This window comes from Acomys russatus, chromosome 20 (genome assembly GCF_903995435.1).
Source record: "Acomys russatus chromosome 20, mAcoRus1.1, whole genome shotgun sequence".
NCBI lineage: Eukaryota > Metazoa > Chordata > Mammalia > Rodentia > Muridae > Acomys > Acomys russatus.
This window is the reverse complement of record NC_067156.1, coordinates 63,172,913-63,192,535: the sequence shown is the minus strand read 5'-3', so window position 1 is coordinate 63,192,535 and position 19,623 is coordinate 63,172,913. Positions and strand designations below refer to the sequence as shown.

Below are 19,623 nucleotides of genomic sequence, written 5' to 3'. Positions count from 1 at the left end.
ATGAGCATGTGTGTGTATCTGTGAGCATATATGTATATGTAAGTGTGTGTGTATGTGTGTGAGCATGTGTGTGTGGTGTATATGTGTGAGTGAATGTGTAGGAATATGTGTATGTGTGTGTGTGTGTGTGTGTGTGTGTGTGTAAATGGAATGCCATCTTCTATCACTTTTTATGTTAATTTTTTGAGACTGGTTCTTTCTCTAAACCTTTAGCTTATCAACTTAGCTAGTTGACTACCTGGCCAGTGAGATCCGGGGACCCACTTGCCACACCATCACACATAACTGTTTAGTAAGTGCTGGGGATCCTAACTTAGGTGACCCTGTTTGTTCAGCAAGCCCTGCACTGGAAGTTTGGCTGTGGGAGAGTGGCCTGAGCTTCACATTGCTTCTGAAGAGAATTCCTGTAAGACGCTGTGGGACGCAAGAGCTGCTCTCAGGAGAGGTGTGGATATACAGTAGCCATGGAAAAACGATCTGCTCCACTGTCTTCTCCAGCCTCCAGCACCCTTGGAGCCTCTGGCCTACTATGAGTGAGGACTCACATGGACATTAGAAGACAGAAAAGGACCATCCTGACCTTCAGCTCCTCAGGAAAAACCTGTTCACAAAGCTTGTCCACTGGGCCCACCAGTACCTTCTCGCCCTGTTCTATTCTCCCTAGAGTTCTCACTTCCCTATTGGACAAAAAGAGAGCGAGCACTCGCTCACGAGGACAAGGCTTTGGCCTGTTTTGTTAACAGCTGCCTTTACAGAGTCCAGGGCAGGCCTGCCTGGAGAAACCTCACAGACACTTACTGAGTGAAAAGTCTGACTTCCTTTCCTAAGGAAAGATGGAGACTATGCCCCAAATTTCAACACAGGGTTGAGAATATACATTTCCTAGTTTTCTCTTCTGTATTTCTCCAGGATGAAAGTTTCATCTATCAGGTCCTCGTTTTTCCCATCTGTGAGATAAGCCCTTGTTGGCTCCCAGAACCACAGGACTAGGACAACCGGAAACCCTCGCCCCACCACCATGTCTCCTCTCCCCATCACAGGAGGTAAGACTCAGGCATCACATGGCACCTCTTCCTTCCTCTGGCCCCTCCTTCCTCTGAGTCCCTCATTCCCCGTCTCCCATTGAACAAGAGGCCCCAACTAGCTAGCCCCACCCAACCCTCAACCCCCGCCCCACCCACCCCAGTGCATACATTTCTGGATCTCCACCACCTCGCTGGGGTAAAGCTCCACCTCCAGACGCCCGTCAGCCTGGTTCTTATCCAGCCAGCGATTGGCAGGGAAGGTGTACTGCTTGCCTTGGCGGGGCACGCGGATCTGGACGCTCCCCAGGAACCAGCCGGCGTGCATGCCAGTGCTGTCATGCCCGATCACCAGCCTGTTGATCTGGAAGGAAACTCCAGAAAGAGTGTGTGAACAGCAGTGTGCAGAAATAGTCAAGCCTTCACCTCCCTGAGCACTGGGGCAAAAATAATCTCCCCTCACATGGGGCCTCCAGATCCATGAGAGAAAGCTCTATCCTGGCAATCAGGAACCTAGGGGTCAGCCTACCCAGGTGGTCTTTTCCTGCCCAGAGCCTCCATGCCCTCCTCCCTAATCAAACTCGCTTCCAAGGTCAGTGGCAGAAGCATGTAAAGGGGCAGAGTCGGCGAGGACTTTGAAACCTGTTAGGTTTACAAATGAGACTGTGGCCACAGGAGCAGTGAAGTACTCTGCGTGTCTGGCGATTGTCAATGCTTCACATTGGTTTGATGTGAAGTAATAACAGCATTGTGCACATTTCCACACTGTTTCTTCGTCATCTGCATCCTGTAGGGTGATAGAATTTGCAGGCAAGGTCTCTGGATGTGGTGGTTCTCTGTCTAGTCTGCTCTTAACTCTTGGACCCAAGGAACATTGTTCTCCAGCCATTAACAGCCTATAATCTCTTGCTTTGCTATTTGACACGGCAACATCTTTGCCTGTAGACAACAGAGATGTGCCCTCAGATGGTCCCATCAGCATCCTTACATGTAGTTGGTTTCTCAGGGTGTGAACTGCTTTCATTTTTATGGAGCTGCTGTACACAGGGTAACTTTAACATTAGAAGGGATCAGCAGATAGCCTCTGGGAACCCTTCCAGCCCTGAGCTCTTCTCTGTAATGGTTTAGAGGGTGACACTAACGTTGACTGTTGCTCACAGTCCACATTTAGACACTTGTCCACTCAAGCCCTGGTTTTTGCTTTCCCACATCCTAAGTGCCTCTCTGCAGCTGTTGATGAAACCCTGCCACAGCTGAGTGTGTACAGCGCAAGCCCCTGCAATGGCTAGGAGAAAACCAGCTAAGATTATAATGCCCAAGAGCCCTCAAATGCAAAGAGGAAGAGTAAGGACAAGGGCACGTGTCTGTTAGTGAGAGGCCTTTAGGCTCCCTAAGGACAGGGACTGTCACTCAAGCATACATCACCTTGGACTGGAGGTCATCATTACTTAGCAGCATATGCTTGGCCTGACTATAATCATGTGGGTGTTTTTAACATACGCAGGACTAATAGCAATCCCCAGGCACCTCCATTAGTCAGAATGAGAAAACTGATGAAAAGGTTCAGTAACTTGCACTTAGCAACTCAGTGGAAATGCTAGGCTCCCAAGCTCTTGGCCGCACTATTCACTGAGGAGGGTTTCACCAACCTGAGGACAAGTCTCCATGGCTTTCTACTGTCAACCCCTCCCCTCAGGCACCCAGACATCCTTCAGCAAAGGGAACACACTATTTCATTTCACAATTATTGATTTGGCTTAAAATGTAAATGTACTTGAAGTTCACTGACCTCAATGGGTAAGTGACTGTCACAAGATCTTTCCTTAGACTGTGGATTGATGAGAGAGGAGAGTTCCAGAACACCTCAAAGAGGGGGAAGTACCCGCAGGAGAGGAGGGGTGGGCATGATGAGATCCCGAAGGGAATGTCCTACCCAAGTGCTCATCAGGTGACACTTGGAGATTGGCAGGTGTGACACAAATCCCAGTGCAGACAACTTGGACTGGGTCCCCAATGCTAGCGTCATCATTTAAGCCTGTCTCTTCCAGGTGAAGTCAGGAAAGAGTGTCACCTGGACCAAACCCTGATCAGGCTACTTCTTGACTTAGTGTTAACCTTGACCTATAAAAACTTAAGCAAATCACTAGTAGAGTTTAAGTGGCTCACAGGCACATTTCTAGGATGACCCTTGGCGCCTTACCTGAGAAAACTCAAGTGCTGTCAATACAACTGACTATTGGTCTAGCTGAGCTTTCAGCCCAGCTCCTGGCTCTGGAGTCTTGGAGTGTAAACTCAGTTGTGTTCCCCATTGTCTGCTCTTCCCCTCACCCCCTTCTCTCTACCCTAATGCTGTCCAGTTCCTACTGACCATCCTCTTATCTTTTCTCCCCACTTTAAGTCCCCTGTAAACCTCTGTTCAACTCAGTTGAATTCAGTTCACTCTGGCTCTTTTTTTTTTTTTTTCTGTTGCAGTCATCTGCCTTCCCAGTCAGTGGCCAGCTTGCTCAGATGGCCCACAGCAAGGCCACATGAAACCTTGAGACACAGACTCTAGGGTCCAATTTCTCAAGGCAGAATTTCTCAGGAGTGCCCATGAAGTATGCACTTTTGAACACAAGTCAGAAGCACACTCAAGTCTGGGATTGGGAAATATTTTTAGCCCTTCCATTTGGTTCTTTCTTCTCTCTTTTCCCTCCCTGAACCCAGTGTCCTCTCCTCCAGAATCCCTGCTCCATCTATACTAATCCTGGCAATATAGGCAAAATCATTGGGGGTAAAGTTACTAAAAATGTGTATTATGGCCCCAAAGAGGTTCTAGAACCGTAACTACTCCTCATGTATCTGCAGCTGCTCTGGCCATGGGGGAAACGAAATACCTCACTAACAGCCCTGAAATATGCAGTTCTTTCCCCTCAGAATGGGCTCACCCATAGGCACAGCAGCACAGATGTGAATGTTTATGTGGACACATGCAGGTCAGTGTAGGAACACAGTGGGTCGATATCACCTAATTCTAGGATGGACACTTACAGTTCCAATGTTCAGGGTCTCCAGTGTAAACTCATCAACGCGGCCACGTTCAAAGTAGTCTTTGAGATTGTTGTCAGAGACGAGAAGAACCTGCTTGATGGTGTCAGACTTTTCTCCATAGAGTTTGATGTACACCCTAGAATCGGTGCTGGCTCCAGAGACATCCCCGGTCTTTACACTGATGTGGTAGCGGAAGTCTGAACAAGCAAAGGCAGAGAGAGACGGGGAAGTTGGTGCAGGCTGTACACGGAGCGAGGTGTTGAAAAGGAGGGGACGATCTTCAGCCAGGGAAGACCCAGGCTAGGGGTCAGAACCCTGGAGTCTGGAACCTGTATCCTGTAACTGGGAGTAAGGGCTCCCTCCATCTCTGTGGAGGCCCCTCATCTATTAAACCAGGGCCTCACCTCCTCCCATTCTGTAGGAGAAGAATGTGCTGAGAGTAGGAGAGTAAATTTTAGACAAGAGCAACCACATTTCAGAGACAAAGCATCTCCAGAAACCCCCTGATCCAGCTTCTGATGGGGGAGGAACTGGTGCTAAAGGCAATAGTGCTTTCTAGTATTTATCACTTTGGGAACACATTCTATGCCATTACTACAAGTGCTATCATCCCAGCCTTGTGCAAAGCTCAGGTCAAGTGCTTGACACAAGGTGGCAACAGTGAAGTCATCCAGGAGTAAACCCTTGATGTATATTTAAAGATACCCCTAATGGGACATCGTGTAATGTCTCATTTTATCTCCCAGAAATCTTTGCGCCAGCCTGTGTGCAAGGATAAAGAGCACCAGAGGAAACGATAAGTTACGGAACAGCACGAGCCACACTCTAGTTGTCCAGGTAGGTCCCAGGGTTGTCTCTTAGACAAAGGAGAAAGATTTCAAGGCCCGTTGCTTCTTTGGGGGTCTTTCCAATGGAATTAGGGGTCTGGAGAAAGCAAGCTGAGATGCCATGCCTGGTGCTATCTGCAGCCTAGCTCTTGTCAGATCAGCTCCACCAGCGACATCCATGGGCACTGGAAGAAACACTGATGAAAGATGCAGCAGGAACAAATGTCTTCCTTATGCCCCTTTCCGTTCAAACCTTGCCCAAGGGTATGACGAGGAGAGAAGAAGGAGAGGGGCCCTGTCTAATGGTGAGATGAGAGGCTGCTGAAGTGGGAAGAACAGCCAACTAAGGTAGAGATGCTCTGGGAACTGGTCCCAGTGATAAGTCTGAGTGTTCTTGTCATGGTGTGTCCTCTTGTCGGAAGCACGGGTGACCTTTCCTCTTGAGCACTTTCTCCCCTGGTTTTAGGCTCTGTGATGCTGAGCCCAACACTGGGTATTCTACTTCCAACTGTGCGATCTGACCTTAGTAAAGGTAAATGTCGGTATCTATGTCTTCCAGACCTTGGTTTCCCCATCTGACAAATAGACAGCCTCATCTCTACCTCCCCTTGGGGGGTTATTGCAGGGCTCAGACGAGCTACACTCTGAAAACATGAAATGTTGCATTTTGGGATTCTGGGCATATTTTTCTTTTAAATTTCATCTAAAGCTCATGATCAAAACATGGGCATCTAAACACATATTACTAGGAAGGAGACCCCCAGGGCTCCAGGACAAGGCTCAGCATTTAAAAGTCCTTATTCAACAGTCCCTTTGGAATGCACCTCTGCTCACAGAGCATTGGTTCCTGTGCTTGGAGCCACAGCTGGTGTTATTGTTTTTATTACTCTGTTGACACATATGCATTCAGAGCCTAACACCACACTGCACTTGGGCTGTGCATTCAAGCACAGACAATCAAGAGTGTTCCGGACCACAAGCACCTCTTTTCTCTACCACCCTGAACTACTTTCTTGAGCTAAAGTGAAGATGTATCTTCTCTGAGCTGAGGAACGGCTACTGTCACACCCAGTGGACACCCATCACCTGGCCATCAGGACAACTCACTCTTGAGCGTAGCATTGCTGTCACTGGGTAGCAACTCTCGGACCAGCTGTCCATCATCCTTGTCTTTGTCCAGCCACCTGGAGAGAAAGGGGATAGGGGAGTGTTAGGTTTTTTTTTTTTTTTCACGGGATGGGCAGACACTCCAATCATCACATGCCTGGTGCAGAGTCACCAGGGAGGCCCAGAGCTTTGAGTTCAGCAAAAGAGAGTGGGCCCCTGAGATCTCCTAGCCAAGTATGCAAGCCAACCCAAGAGAGGGGGACTCTGGAGAAGGCTGGCTTCTGGCCGAGTTTGAAAAGATGACAAGATAATAGCCAGAAAACAAGAGATGAGCAGCCCAGGGGAAAAAATATCCTGGGATGGAAAGTCTAGAAGTTACTAAAAGGCCCAATAGACAGAACTCAGCAAGTGAGAAACAGAGTTGCTGGGCAAGGTCAGGCCACAGGATCATGATAAAAGGCCACTGTTGTTGTCAAACACACTTTTTCAGGGTCAACTGTGAGTTTGTGACCCTGTGACAAGGGCTCTAAATTGGAGCAGAAAGGGGGCCCATTAGGATGGCCCAGCTCAGGCTGCTCAAAGCCTACAATAGGACAGAGAAGATAGGATAGACTGACTATACGAGGCACTGAGGGCAGGGTTGGGCAAAGTAAGTGCCATAAGGAGTTAGAGAAAGAAGAAGGGCTTGCAGTAAGGGGGTTGGACTGGAATCTTCAAAAACAGGTGAGGTTTGACTTCACAAAAAGATAAGTCTGTGGCCTTCTGGGCTCAGGTCCGCTATCTATGCCTTGTCAATATGTCATAGTAAGCAGGGGTATCTTTTGGCGGTACCCCAGAGGAAGAAATGGGGGACATCTACCAAGACACTGTCCCCTTAGAACACAGTGGCCATGCCTGAGAAACAAACCCTGTGCAAGCATGAGTTGTTTATAGGCCGTAGGCAGGCTAGTTTGTAACCTAGTGCCAATCACATTCTCTAGGGTGAGGCATGACCCCACAGAGAACTGGGATGAGTGTCCTGGAATTGAGGCAGCAGCAGAGAGGTTCTGACAAACAACAATCCAAACTGAGTTAAAGAAAATAATAATAATAATAATAATAATAATAATAATAATAATAATAGTAAACCCAAGGTGGCAGTGCTTGCCTGTGCTGTGTGGGTGACTTCACATCAGCCTTAGCTCCGAGCACACAACATGCATAATTTTCCTGCATATGTTATCACATGTAATGACACCAGTGCAACTTGAAGCTCTTTGGACCCAATTTGAGACCACTGTATGTTGTGAATTACAGTGTTTTTTTATTGTACATACAATTCCTTTCTGCTCTCATAGAAGCATAATGGTTTCATCATGAAACACAAAGACTTTTAATATTTTCCTACCATCATTTCTCAGTAAAATGCCAAATTAGAATTTATTTGGATTTTATTGTGTTAGAACATCTAAGTTTTATACTTGATGTTTGAGTTTCTGACTTGAGTTTGACTTAAAGGTTATCAGATGAATGTTGGCTTGGTTTTAAAACAGAATTTCCAACAACTTCTGAAACAATCCTAAATATCCTTCTGCCCTTTTGCACTATCTATTTGTGCAAAGCAGAGTTATAGACATTGACAGTTAGAAAGCCAAGATGTCAGACAGTGAAGACTTTCATGGGACATGCCCCTTGGGCTAGTGTCCAGATATAAGTGAGTATATACCATTTGACTCTTTCTGCTTCTGGGTTAACTCACTCATTATGATCATTTCTAGTTCAACCCATTTGTCAGTCACAGTCATAGGAGAGGGGAGTAAGGGGAAAATGGGAGGGAGGGAGGAATGGGAGGATACAAGGGATGGGATAACAACTGAGATGTACTATGAATAAATTAATAAAATGTATTTTTAAAAAAAGATATCAGTCAGTTCTAAAAAGTACTGAAGGTACTCTACAGACAATATTTAAGTTTTTTTGTAAAAATAAACAAACATATATTCCTTATTAGCAAATTAAATAACCAATTTTAAAAATAATTTTAAAATGAATTGTACCTAATAAATGGTAAAAATGTATGTATTCCAAAAATTGTATGTAAATCAAAAAGTTATTTTACTACAGATTTCTTTATGATTTAGTATCCATAATATTGGCTTTGTATAGCTATTTTACTGACCTAGACACCCAGGATAACATATAAATTTCTTGGGCAAAAGGGGACCATGAATCTTGTCTTAGAGACTCACAGAGACCAAGCCCATTTTGTCTCGGCAGAGTATCTCCCCATTTCCTGCCTTAATGCTTGTCTTCAAAGCCCTTCCCTTCACACTCCTGAGCAGGCACAGCTCTCCGAGCCTGTGATGATGGAATATTCAATATTATAATAAAAATATCTCTTGCATTCTAAAAGACTGGAACTTTAGTTGGCCCTCACAGGCAAGGTTGGTAGTACATCAGTAGGGCACCTAAGACTTAAGTCTGCGATCCTACTGTGTACAACACACCCGTTTAACTTGCCTTTAAGAAAATAATGTAACACCAATCTCACGTGCTTTAGACTTCCCATTAGCTTTTACAACTTAAGCAAGCATAGTTGTCAGCTTAGTTATCAACTCTTCATGCCACTGACCCAAGAGTAATACATGTGCATTTATATGTGTGAGTATTATGATAACTATTTGCTGAAAACAGAAAATAGGATGAAGGCTGCCTTAGAAAATGAATATCCACTGTAAATGCTGGAAGTGGCATTTGAACATATGGCTTCACGGTGTCTGCTTGCTATCTGGGTCAGCCGGGGTCAATGGTGGTCTCTTGTAAAACTCTGTGTCCCTCATTCCTTACCCACGGACAGTCTGTGCTGCCCAACAAAAGAGAGAGCAAAGCCCTCTGCTAAGGACATGAAGACTCAGAGCCAGGGACAGACAAGTTCCTTGTTCTAAAATGTCTCTGTTGACAACTTCAGGAATCACCGGGAACTGCTGGCTGTGCTCGGGTCATGCAGAAAGTCCTCTCTCTTCAGTTGGATGAAGGGAATGCAAACAAAGTCAGGTTGGTAGCATCCTATCTGTCTTGCCAAGGTCACTGAGCCCCCATTGTCACAGAGCCTGCAGGAGAGATGGCCTGAAATGATGTGACCAGGGAAGAGATGTGGTTGGACTAGTCAAACTATAATCCAACTTGTATCTACATTCATTCTGTATCTAACTAGCTCTCCAATAACCCACTTAATTTCAGAAATGGCATGGGTTTTTTTTTTTTCATGATAAAAACCATCATGTTGGCACTAGGTGTGTACCGGAGTGCCTCTGTCTATCAGGGGTGAAAGAGAAATGTGAAACTCAGCTCTACACATCTCCTACAAGGTCAACTCCTTCTTGCAGCAACTGCCACTTTGTGCCACTGTTTTTTTTTTTGTTTGTTTGTTTGTTTTTTTACAGTTCCAAGTAAGGGGCATGAGGCTTTCTCCAGTACAAGCTGGAAGAAAGGGTGGCAAAGGGCATATGTACCTGAGGCATGGGAACTCCACATTGTCGCTTTCAGGCTGCCCTTCCTCTCTCACCAAAACCCTGTCCAGGTACCAGCCGCTGCCCGAGCCTTTGCCATCGTGTCTGATCCTCACTCTCTTCACCTTCCTCATCGTGACAGACTCAATGGTAAACTCATCAGCCTTCAGGAAGAAAAAAAAAAGTAAGCAAAGTCATGTAGAGGGTGGTTCCCTTGAGACCCAACACCAAGTGGGGACACACTCTGGAAGGCAGAAAGCAGAGCTGAAAGGATGAGGCACAGCTCTTTACAGATGTGCACAAGCTACTGCAGGGAACAGAAATATAAAATACATGCAGCGATCAAGTCATTGGCCCTCTCAAGATGGACAGAGTCTACCTACAACCCCCTGGTCAGAAGGGCTTTATCAGCACAGCCTGCAGGTGCCCAACCTTGGGTTGGCTCAGACAGAGTCCTCCATTTGCATCCCAAGGCTCACCCCTCCCTCATCAAGTAAAGGGTAAATGGAGGCAGGAAGAGCAAAGACATCTACCAATCCATTTCACCTGTAACTTCTCACCAACTTCACCTCACTGATGCACTGACTTTTGACTGGGCATCTACTTTATGCTGTGAGCCACATCTGACCCTCACGCAGTCTATCGGCCCTTCATAATCGTCATAATAGCAGGCCACGGGTAGGCATCCTTTTCCTCCTTTTAGATACAAAGAAAGTGTGGCACAGGAGGGTGGAGTGAGTGGTCCAAGGCTGACTTTCCCTGGACCTATTTGGTTCCTTCTGCACTGCTTTACAGCCCTTGGGCTGACAGTAAATACACTTGACAGTTAGTGTAACACAGGGTCATACCTAACACATTATAGTGTGCCTAGCAATGCACCTTAGTTCTCTCACATCCACGTTCAGTGTTTTTCTTGGTTTCTCTTTTTAAAAAAACTATATGAACAAGCTGCCCCCAGTGACCATGCCTAATAGAGAACGTTTATTTTCTTCCGTTTTTTTCTAGCCTGGGTCCTCTAGGACACGCTTGAGATGCCCAGTGTCTTTCCCAACCTGAGGGGTGCATAGAAGACCACATTTTCCCTATGGTGGCTCTCCGGCCTCTAGCTGCACAGCACAGGGAGCCTTGCAGCTGCCATCTAGGTTAGCAAATGGCAGTGAGCCAAGTGCTCAGGTAGCCAATCAACCAGGCATTTCTGTGCCCTGAAGTGACTCCTACCTGGATTCCTTAGACTCTACTGCCCTCATTCAGTTATTATCTCATTGCTGAGGTCCCATAACTAGCTATCAGCTCTACTTTGAAAGTGCAGGGAAGACAGGACAAAGCCGGGGTGCGTTGGCACATCACTGCAACTTACATTGCCTTTCTCAAACAGGTCCGTGTTGTTCCTGCAGTTGTAAAGCAGTCGCTCTCCCGTGTCCCCCACATCACCAAAAAGGCAGAGGTAGACGTTGGCATCAGTCCCTGCACCTTCGAGCTCTCCTGTGCACACAGTCACACGGTAGCGGGCCACTGACAGACAGAAACGGGACACCATTGGCTGGCTGCTTCTGTTCCCATGCCTAAGTTCTGCATCCACCTCTTCTGTCACCTAGGAAGTCATCCATTACCTCCCAAACCTCCCAAACCCACTGCAGTGAGCCACTTGGGAGCTGACTCATGCCAGGCCTTGGCTTAGACAGACCAGAGGCTCTTAATGACCATCAGTCATCAGAAACCCATGGAAACTGTTTACAAGAATTCACATTCCTGAGGCCCACTTTAGACTTCTCAGACCTTAATTTCCAGAGGTAAGACTCTTAAATCTGCAGGGAACAGAAATATGAAATATATGTAACGATTGCCTCACTGTCCCTCCCCAGATGGGCCAAGTCTAACTACAGGCTCCTGATCAGAGTTATTAATGAGCTCCCTCTGTGGAGTCTGATGGAAAGAAGAGAGTGACACCTCAAGCTGAGGTTCAGTGGGAATGGAGAGAAGGCAACTGTTACACTGATGATATAATTTAGAGACAATTGTTGGTAATGAGTCAGAAAGAGAGAAGTCAGCTTTTGGTTTGAGCAAATAGTAGAAGAGTTGCTCACAGGGAATAGGAGGTTTGGGGTAGGGAAATAGGTGGGATCTTGGTGTCATGTCACATAATCCTAGCACTTAGCAAGGCAGGGGCAGGTGGATCACTGAGAGTTCAAGGCCAATCTGATATACAAACTGAGACCAGGACAGCCAAGGTACACAAAGAAATCTTGTCTCAGAGAGAAAAAAAGGAAGACAGGAAAGAAGGAAGGAAGGAAGAAAGGAAGGAAAGAAGGAAGGAAGAAGGAAGGAAGGAAGGAAGGAAGAAGGATGTGGTGGGAATGGAAATCAAGGCTCTATTCTGATCACTGTACATTTGTGATGCCAATTAGATACTTAAAGAAGCAGAAGTAAGATGGCAGTTAGATATATCCGAAGGGTGCTATGACTTTGGTCATCATAGGCAGATGCATTCCATTGAAAGCCATGAAACCTGGTGAGAGCTCTATGAAGAAGATATAGACAAAGACTAAAAGGATGTTTGAATATAAAATGGTCCCAAAATCCCCAAATTTGTGTTTAAAATATTAACCTGCGTATTTGAGATTTTATACAAAATGGAACCTGCATATGAGAAATCCAAAGAGATCTACTTCTAAACACATCATAATAAAACTTCTAAGAGTCCAAAATAAAAGGAGATCTCTAAAAGGAATAACAGAAAATTGAGCACAAGGGATATTCACTAAAAATTAACAGACGACTTTTCATTTAAAACTATGGAAACCAGAAAGCACTGGAATGCTATATTCAATAAGCTGAAAGAAAAGGTCCATTGTTCATGGACTCTATATTCACTAAATCTACCCTTTGGATGAAAGATAAATTAAAGCATTCCAAAATAAACAAATACTTCAAGAATCTTCTATCACTAAAAGACCATCTCTGTAACAAATATTAATGGGTATCTTCTCAGTAGACAGTAGACAGTAACTTGAGTTTCCCTGGAGTATTATGAGTCATCAGAAAAGATAAAGTGTTAATGGCAAAGACACTGTACTTGTGCTTTGTTAACACCCCCTTTTCAGACTTTATACAAAACACAACAGAGAACACTGACTATAAAATTGCACCGGTAAGTCTGTAATATGTAAGGATCCAAATTCCCAATATTGGGAATCATATATGCTAGACAAAGATACAGTTTATTTTTTCCCTTTTTATTAATTCATTCATAGTACATCTTAATAGCTATCCCATCCCTTGTATCCTCCCATTCCTCCCTCCCTCCTGCTTTCCCCCTACTCCCCTCCCCTATGACTGTGACCGAGGGTCACCTCCTCCCCCTGTATATGCGCATAGGGTATCAAGTCTCTCCTTGGTAGCCTGCTATCCTTCCTCTGGGTGCCACCAGGCTTTCCCATCAAGGGGACGTGGTCAAATATGGGACACCAGAGTTCATGTGAAAGTCAATCCCCACTCTCCATTCAACTGTGGAGAATGTCCTGTCCATTGGCTAGATCCAGGTCAGGTTTGATGTTTACTGCACGTATTGTCCTTGGCCAAAGATACAATTTAAATGACAACAGTTGTAGTTGTGCAGGGGAGTGAAGTTTTATATACCACTAAAATTAAGTTGACATTACTTTGAACTAGATTCTTCTAAGTTAAGCTATGGATTGTAATTTGGGGGAGACTACTTAGAAAGTAAATGAAATAAAATGTAGTAAAAAGGCTGGCCCCACCCTTCGCCTGAGCAAAACCAGAGAGCTGGCCAGGTACAGGAGAACTGCCAGGATGGCCAACTCAGCTACCACCCAGGCCCAGACTCAGGACTTTGAGCTGACCCACCCCCACAGCTACCCCATCCATGAACTGCTGGAGTGCCTGAAGGGGCTGGGTCTGCAGATCCAAAGATGCAAAATCTCCATGCATAGGGTGACAACAGAATATCAGAGACGAGTTGTGACACAACGCAGCTTCCACAGCAAGATGTTTGTTGTTGTTGTTTGCCTTGTTGCTATTGTTGTTTTCTTTTGGGGTGGGGGAAGGTTACAAAGGAGGTGGGAAGACATGGAGGGGCAGGGAAATGAATGACATTGGGGTGCATGAGGTGAAATTCACAAAGAATCAGTAAAAAGTTTTTTAAAAATCATATGACAGATGTAAGTCCTAAACATGATACATTACTCATAAATGGAATTAATGTTTCAGTCAAAAAGCAGAGCATGATGGGCACCCTGCAGAGAAGAAGGCCCATGATGCTCCTACACACAACCGGCCAATGTAAGATGTATCGTTGACATGGTGAGGTGTTCTAGGGAAAGCTTGCCAGAAGAAGGTCCACACAGATCTTGAGGTAGCAAAGAACTTGAGAATTTATGGTAGGTGAGAGAATTTATGAGATTAAGGTGAAAAGATCCTGTAAGGGGCCAGGTAGAACAAAATGTCCATCAGTGCCAAGGAACAGAGGGCCCATATATTCCCACCAGCTTGCCTAGGTGTGGGGCAGAAAGAACAAGAAAAGTAATAGAGTTGAAAATTGTCATCAGTTGAACAACACAAGGAAGTCTATTATACAAAGACTGTGAAAATGGACGTGGATCTAAGTATCTTATCACAAACAAATACATTTTAGCTCCTGCAACATGAATAGGGTGAAACTAAAGAATTACTATCAAAACTGACTTGAGATGAAACAGACTCATAGAAATTTTAAAAATGAATAATTTTTAAAACTACCCACAAAGAAAGGCCCATGCCCAGATGTCTTACCGTGGATATCTACTATACATTTAAAGAAAAGAGATCCCATTTCTTCTGAAGATTATGTAACAAGAGCAGGTTTATTGATTTACTTTTATTCCCATTGTGACCAAATACCTGACAAGGAGGAACTTAAGGGAGAAGATGCTTTCTCTGGTTCAGGGATTAAAGAGACAAAGAGCATTCTGTAGGAAGACTGAGCAAGAATGCCGCTCAGCTGTGGTAGCAAGTGCAAGAAGCTGCCTGCTCACAACTAGATGGCCAAGAAGTAGAGAGACGTGACGGCTCGTGTTCAGTTCACTGTCTCCTTTTCTCTCTTTTTCTCTGTGCACCCCTCAGCCCATGGGATGGCTCCACACCCATTCTGGATGGGTCTTTCTCAATCTGGGTAGGTCTTTCCCCCTTAGTTAATCTCCTCTGAAATAGCCTCAAAACATATCCAGGAGTGTGCGTCACTCTCGTTGGTGATTCTAAGTCCAGTCAGTTGGCGAGGAAATCAGCCATCACAGATCCACCCTGTGTCAACTTGACTTTTTAACACATCACTGCAATCCATTATGCTCCACTGTTGACCAAAATGAATATGCCAATCTCATAACCCCAAATGTATTCAGTCAAACTTCAAAAGCTACCACAAGCCTTACTGTTCCCTGGGTAGGATCTTGCACTTGAGGCACATTTTTGTCCTGGTGCCAAGTCCCTGAGTTGCTTTAATGTCACTAATGTCATTTAACAGTTATAGCCACTTTGTCCACATATGCCTTGTCTGTGATATTGCCTGAGTTCACACTCTTTTTCTTTCTTATGTATGTTTTTACTTCTGTCTGGTCCACCTTTTGCTTTGAATTCTCCCTGTAGACCTTGCCATGCCAGGGTCTGTACACTATACTGAAGTAAGTAGTTTCTTCTCATCAAGTAACTCATCCCATTAGTTTTTTCTTAAATTCAGCCCCACTTGAGTTTTCAGGACACAGGTAGAATGGATCCAGTTTCTTTGTCAGAATCTAACATTCATGGCCTCTACCCCCCTTCTCTACACGGTCATCGCTTTCTTCTGAATCTTTGTGAGCTTAGCCTTGTCTGTCAGTGTTTCTACTGGCACACTGGTCTTCCTCAGTCCTGCTGGAATAGCTTGCAGAGTCCAGGGCTTCCCTAGCCTTTACCTCCAAACCCAGCTGTAGTCCTACAAACCAGTCTCAAAGGTTTAAGAACCACATGCTCAGGTTTCTAACTACACTAGAAGCAGCCTTGCTCCTAGGTACCGGGTTTCTGCATTTGTTGTTTTTCTCATTGCTGTGGCCAAATACAAAAGCAAATTAAGAAGAGGCTTGTGTGGCCTCACGGTACAAGAAAATATAGCCCATCACAACAGAGATATCACCACAGGAAAGCAGCCATGGCACTGCAGGAATGTAGTCTCACTGGTTCAGGAACAGGCAGCAGCAAGAAACTAGTGTTTAGATAACTATTTCCTTTTCCACTTTTGGTGCAATTTAACCCTCAGCTACGGGATGGGACCGTGACAGTCAGGGTGGGTCTTTCTAAGCTAGTCCTCTCGGAAATGACCTAGGAGATGCACTCAGGGTGTCTCTCATCTTCTAGGTGACTCACTCAAGGTTGTAAGAAAGGATAATGATCACCTAAGGGAGCTCATTCTATGATGCTCACACATTCTTGGTACTAAAGCTGATAATGGCATCATAAGAAAATAAATGTATACGGGGCTGGTGGGATGGCTCAGAGGTTAAGAACGCTTCTGCTGGCAGCTCTTCCAGAGGTCTGGAGTTCAATTCCCAGCAACCACATGATGGCTCATAACCATCTATAATGAGATCTGATGCCCTTTTCTGGCACACAGGCAGAACACTGTATGTTTAATAAGTAATAAATAAATCTTTTTTTTAAAAGAAAATAAATGTAAAGATCAATACCTTTTATGAATATAAATGCAAAAATCCTCAACACAATAGCTGCAAAACAAATAATGCAACATAGATAAATAATTATACACCATGAATTAGTGTGATGGTTTCTCAGGAAGCTGGGAGTAGATCTACCTCAAGATCCAGCTACACCACTCTTGGACACATACCCAAAGGACACTCTGTCCTACTCTAGAGACGTTTGCTCATCTATGTTGACTGCTGCTCTAGTCATAATAGTCAGAAATTGAACACAGTTTAGATGCTAACAGATAAATGAATAAAGAAAGTGTGATACTTTACACAATAAAATATTGTTCATTTGTTAAAAATAAAATAACAAAATTCACAGGTAAATGGATGGAGCTAGAAAGAGAGCCAGACCCCAAAAGACAAATGTAGTACGTAACCCCTTATACATGGACATTAGCCTTTAAGCCTTTGATAGGCATGCTACCATCAGTATAACCAAAGAGATTGTGTATAGAGCAACAGGCTAGGGATGGGAAGGATTTCCCAAGGAAGGGGACATAGAAAGCACAGTTATGGAGAGACAGAGGAGTGAGTGGGACAGGAAGATTGAATGGAGAGCAGGAGGAAAGAACTAGGTAAGGGAGGGAGTATTAGGAAGAGCAACTAACACCATTTGAGTGGTTACATGAAAAACTACTACAAGAAAACATCATACGTGTAGATATGTAATCTAAATGGGCCACTAGATAACGAGGAGACAAAGCCTCAACTAGCCATCTTTTACCACCATGTGAAAAACTCCAGTCCCAGAAATGAGTTACACATAACTGAATTGTTGGCCAAGAGGGCCCCATGAGAACCCCCAAACAACTTAGACTATTCCGAGGGTATTGGTTTCTCTACACAAATTGATGGCAGGACCCTAGCACTGAAGACGACACTTACCTATCTCACTGAACGTTAAGAAGTGGCACTACTGCCTCAGTAGAACCTTCACCCCTAACCGACCAATGTTTATGGTACTGGAAGGTAGTCTGCATGCTACCGGAGGAGAAAGGCAGACACCAACCCAACTAAAATCTTGCAGTCTGCAATGGTGACCTGCCTGAATGATACTATGGTGCAGTCATGGCACAAATAATATAGGAGCAACTAACCACTGTCTTTTAAGATTTAATGCTTATTCCATGAGATAGGGCCCATGCCTAAAATGTTCAGAATCTGAGACTAGATAAGCCACAGACCTAGGGTAAAATCCAAACATTATTATTTTGATAAAAAAAAAAATAACAAAAATTACTCCTGATAATATTCTGCTTTATCCATAGATGAGTGTTTTGCTCAACCATTATCAGAGAAGCTTCCTCTTTCCATAGATGGGAACTAATACAGAGACACAGTGTGCACAAAGTGAGAGACCTTGGAACACTTGGTCCTAAATGGGATGTCTTCATCAAACCCCTCCCCTCAGGTATTAGGGGACTATGCAGAAGAGGAGGCAGAAAGACTATAGGGGCCAGAGGGGTGGGTCACATCAGGACTGATGCACATGTGAACCTAAGAGCCAGTGCACGTAGCAGCATGCACAGGGCCTACATAGTTTCAGGCCAGATGAGGTCCCAGCACCGAGAGGGGAAGTGCACATGAGCTCTCACTCCTGCTTTGTTGACTCGCCTGGCCTCGAACTCACAGAGATGCACATGCCTCTGTCTCCCTAGTGCTGGAATTAAAAGTGTGTGCCATCATGCCCGGCTGAGTTCTCATTCCTAACTAGAAAGCTACTAACAATTGACAAATGCATGCAAGGAAAAAAATCAGTTTTCTCCAATGGAGGCCTACAGGATACATAAACTGTACTTTAGGGTAGGCCCCATGCCTAGCAAGGATAGCCACACACACAAAAAAATTCAATGGTGATTTAGGTCTTTGTGTGTGTGTGTGTGTGTGTGTGTGTGTGTGTGTGTGTGTGTGTGTGTCATTATTGCTTTGTTTTAGTGCATTTAAAAAATATATTAGTGGTCTTTTACTTGTATATTAGCTTGCAATTTTATGTGTTATGGGTTTGGGTTCTCTCTCTATCTCTCTCTCTCATATGTGTATGTGTTTCTCTTGTTTTTTCTTTTTTAAAATTCTGCTTTGTTTCACATGCCTGTTTATTTCTAAAGAGAGAGAAAGAAGGAGTTGCATGGGTGGAGAGGTGGGGAGGATTTGGGAGGAGTTAAGAGAAAGGAAACCATGATCAAAACATATTGTATAAAATTATTTTAAATAAAAATCAAATGTATACCTCAAATAAAAAATTTTGATAAATGAAAAGTTAAATAAAATAAAACGCCAAATTGGAGTTCACACATTCACAAAGAATGAAGCACTATGACAAGATAGGATTTGTCCTAGGAATACAATTTGGTTTAACTTCTAAAGCCCAATTAATGTAATATGTCATACTAATAAAATAAAAACCAAAAATCACATGATCATCTCAATAGACACACAAAAAGAATTTGACATACCTTTTCATGATAAGAACCCATTTTTTAAAAGGAACAAAAGAGAATTTCAGCTCATAAAGGTCATCTGCGAAACACCTACACTTAAAAGTTCAACATGATTCTAGAACTTTTTGAGCAAGGCAATAGGCAAGTAAAGTTATACTGGTATCCAGATTAGAAGGGCCACAGCAAAGCTGTGTCTGCTCATGGATGGCATGACTGTGTATTTAGAGAATCATAAGGGACCAGCTAAAGAATGTTATTGTAGTTTATAAGTTCAGCAAAATTATAGAATATAAAATCAACATCTGAAAAATCTACTGTATTTCTATTCTTTCATAATAAGTAACTTGAAGATGAAATTAAGAAATGATTTCTGGGCTGAGAATGCAGGTCCTGTAGAAGAGTGCTTGCCTAAGATGCACACAGCCCAGGACTCAATCTCCAGCACTGCATAAACTGGGTGTGGTAGCACATGCCTATGACCCTCTCACTTGGGAAGTGGAGGCAGGAGACTCAAGAGACTAAGGTGGTTCTCAGCAATATAGTGAGTTTGAGGCCAGTGTACAATACATGAATCCCAGTCTCAAAAGAAAACGTATCTAAGAAGAAAAGAGAAAAGGAAAGGAGAAGGGGGAGGGGAGGAAAGGAGAAGAGAGATGAGAGGGGTTTTTTTTTTTTTTTTCACTCACAACAGCAGAAAGAATGGAATGACCTGGAGAGATGGCTCAATAATGAAGCTAAGGGTGCCTTCTGCTCTTCAACAGAATCCAAGCTTGGTTCCCAGTACCCACAACATGGGGCACACAATTGCCTGTGATGCCTTCTGCTGGCTTCTGCAGGCACTCAGGCATATGATGTACATGTGTGCATACACACATAAAATAAAAGTGTAAATAAAAGTTTTTAAATGAAATATCTGGGAATGAATTTAACAAAACAAGTAAGAATTTTGTACTTTGAATATTGCAAAATATTACTGA

General features: G+C 44.1%; 1 protein-coding gene across 3 annotated transcripts in view; it reads right to left on the bottom strand.

Annotated features, from left to right (window-relative positions):
* The window catches only part of Loxhd1 (lipoxygenase homology PLAT domains 1), a 155,174-nt gene that overhangs the window by 76,283 nt on the left and 59,268 nt on the right, over positions 1-19,623 (bottom strand). For all 3 annotated transcript variants that reach the window (XM_051163240.1, XM_051163241.1, XM_051163244.1), the window contains exons 13-17: positions 10,832-10,986; positions 9,478-9,638; positions 5,987-6,063; positions 4,053-4,249; positions 1,194-1,386 (exon numbers count right to left, since the gene is read on the bottom strand). In XM_051163240.1, coding sequence (XP_051019197.1) covers positions 1,194-1,386; positions 4,053-4,249; positions 5,987-6,063; positions 9,478-9,638; positions 10,832-10,986 — 783 coding nt within the window. The remainder of the gene's footprint in view (positions 1-1,193; positions 1,387-4,052; positions 4,250-5,986; positions 6,064-9,477; positions 9,639-10,831; positions 10,987-19,623) is intronic.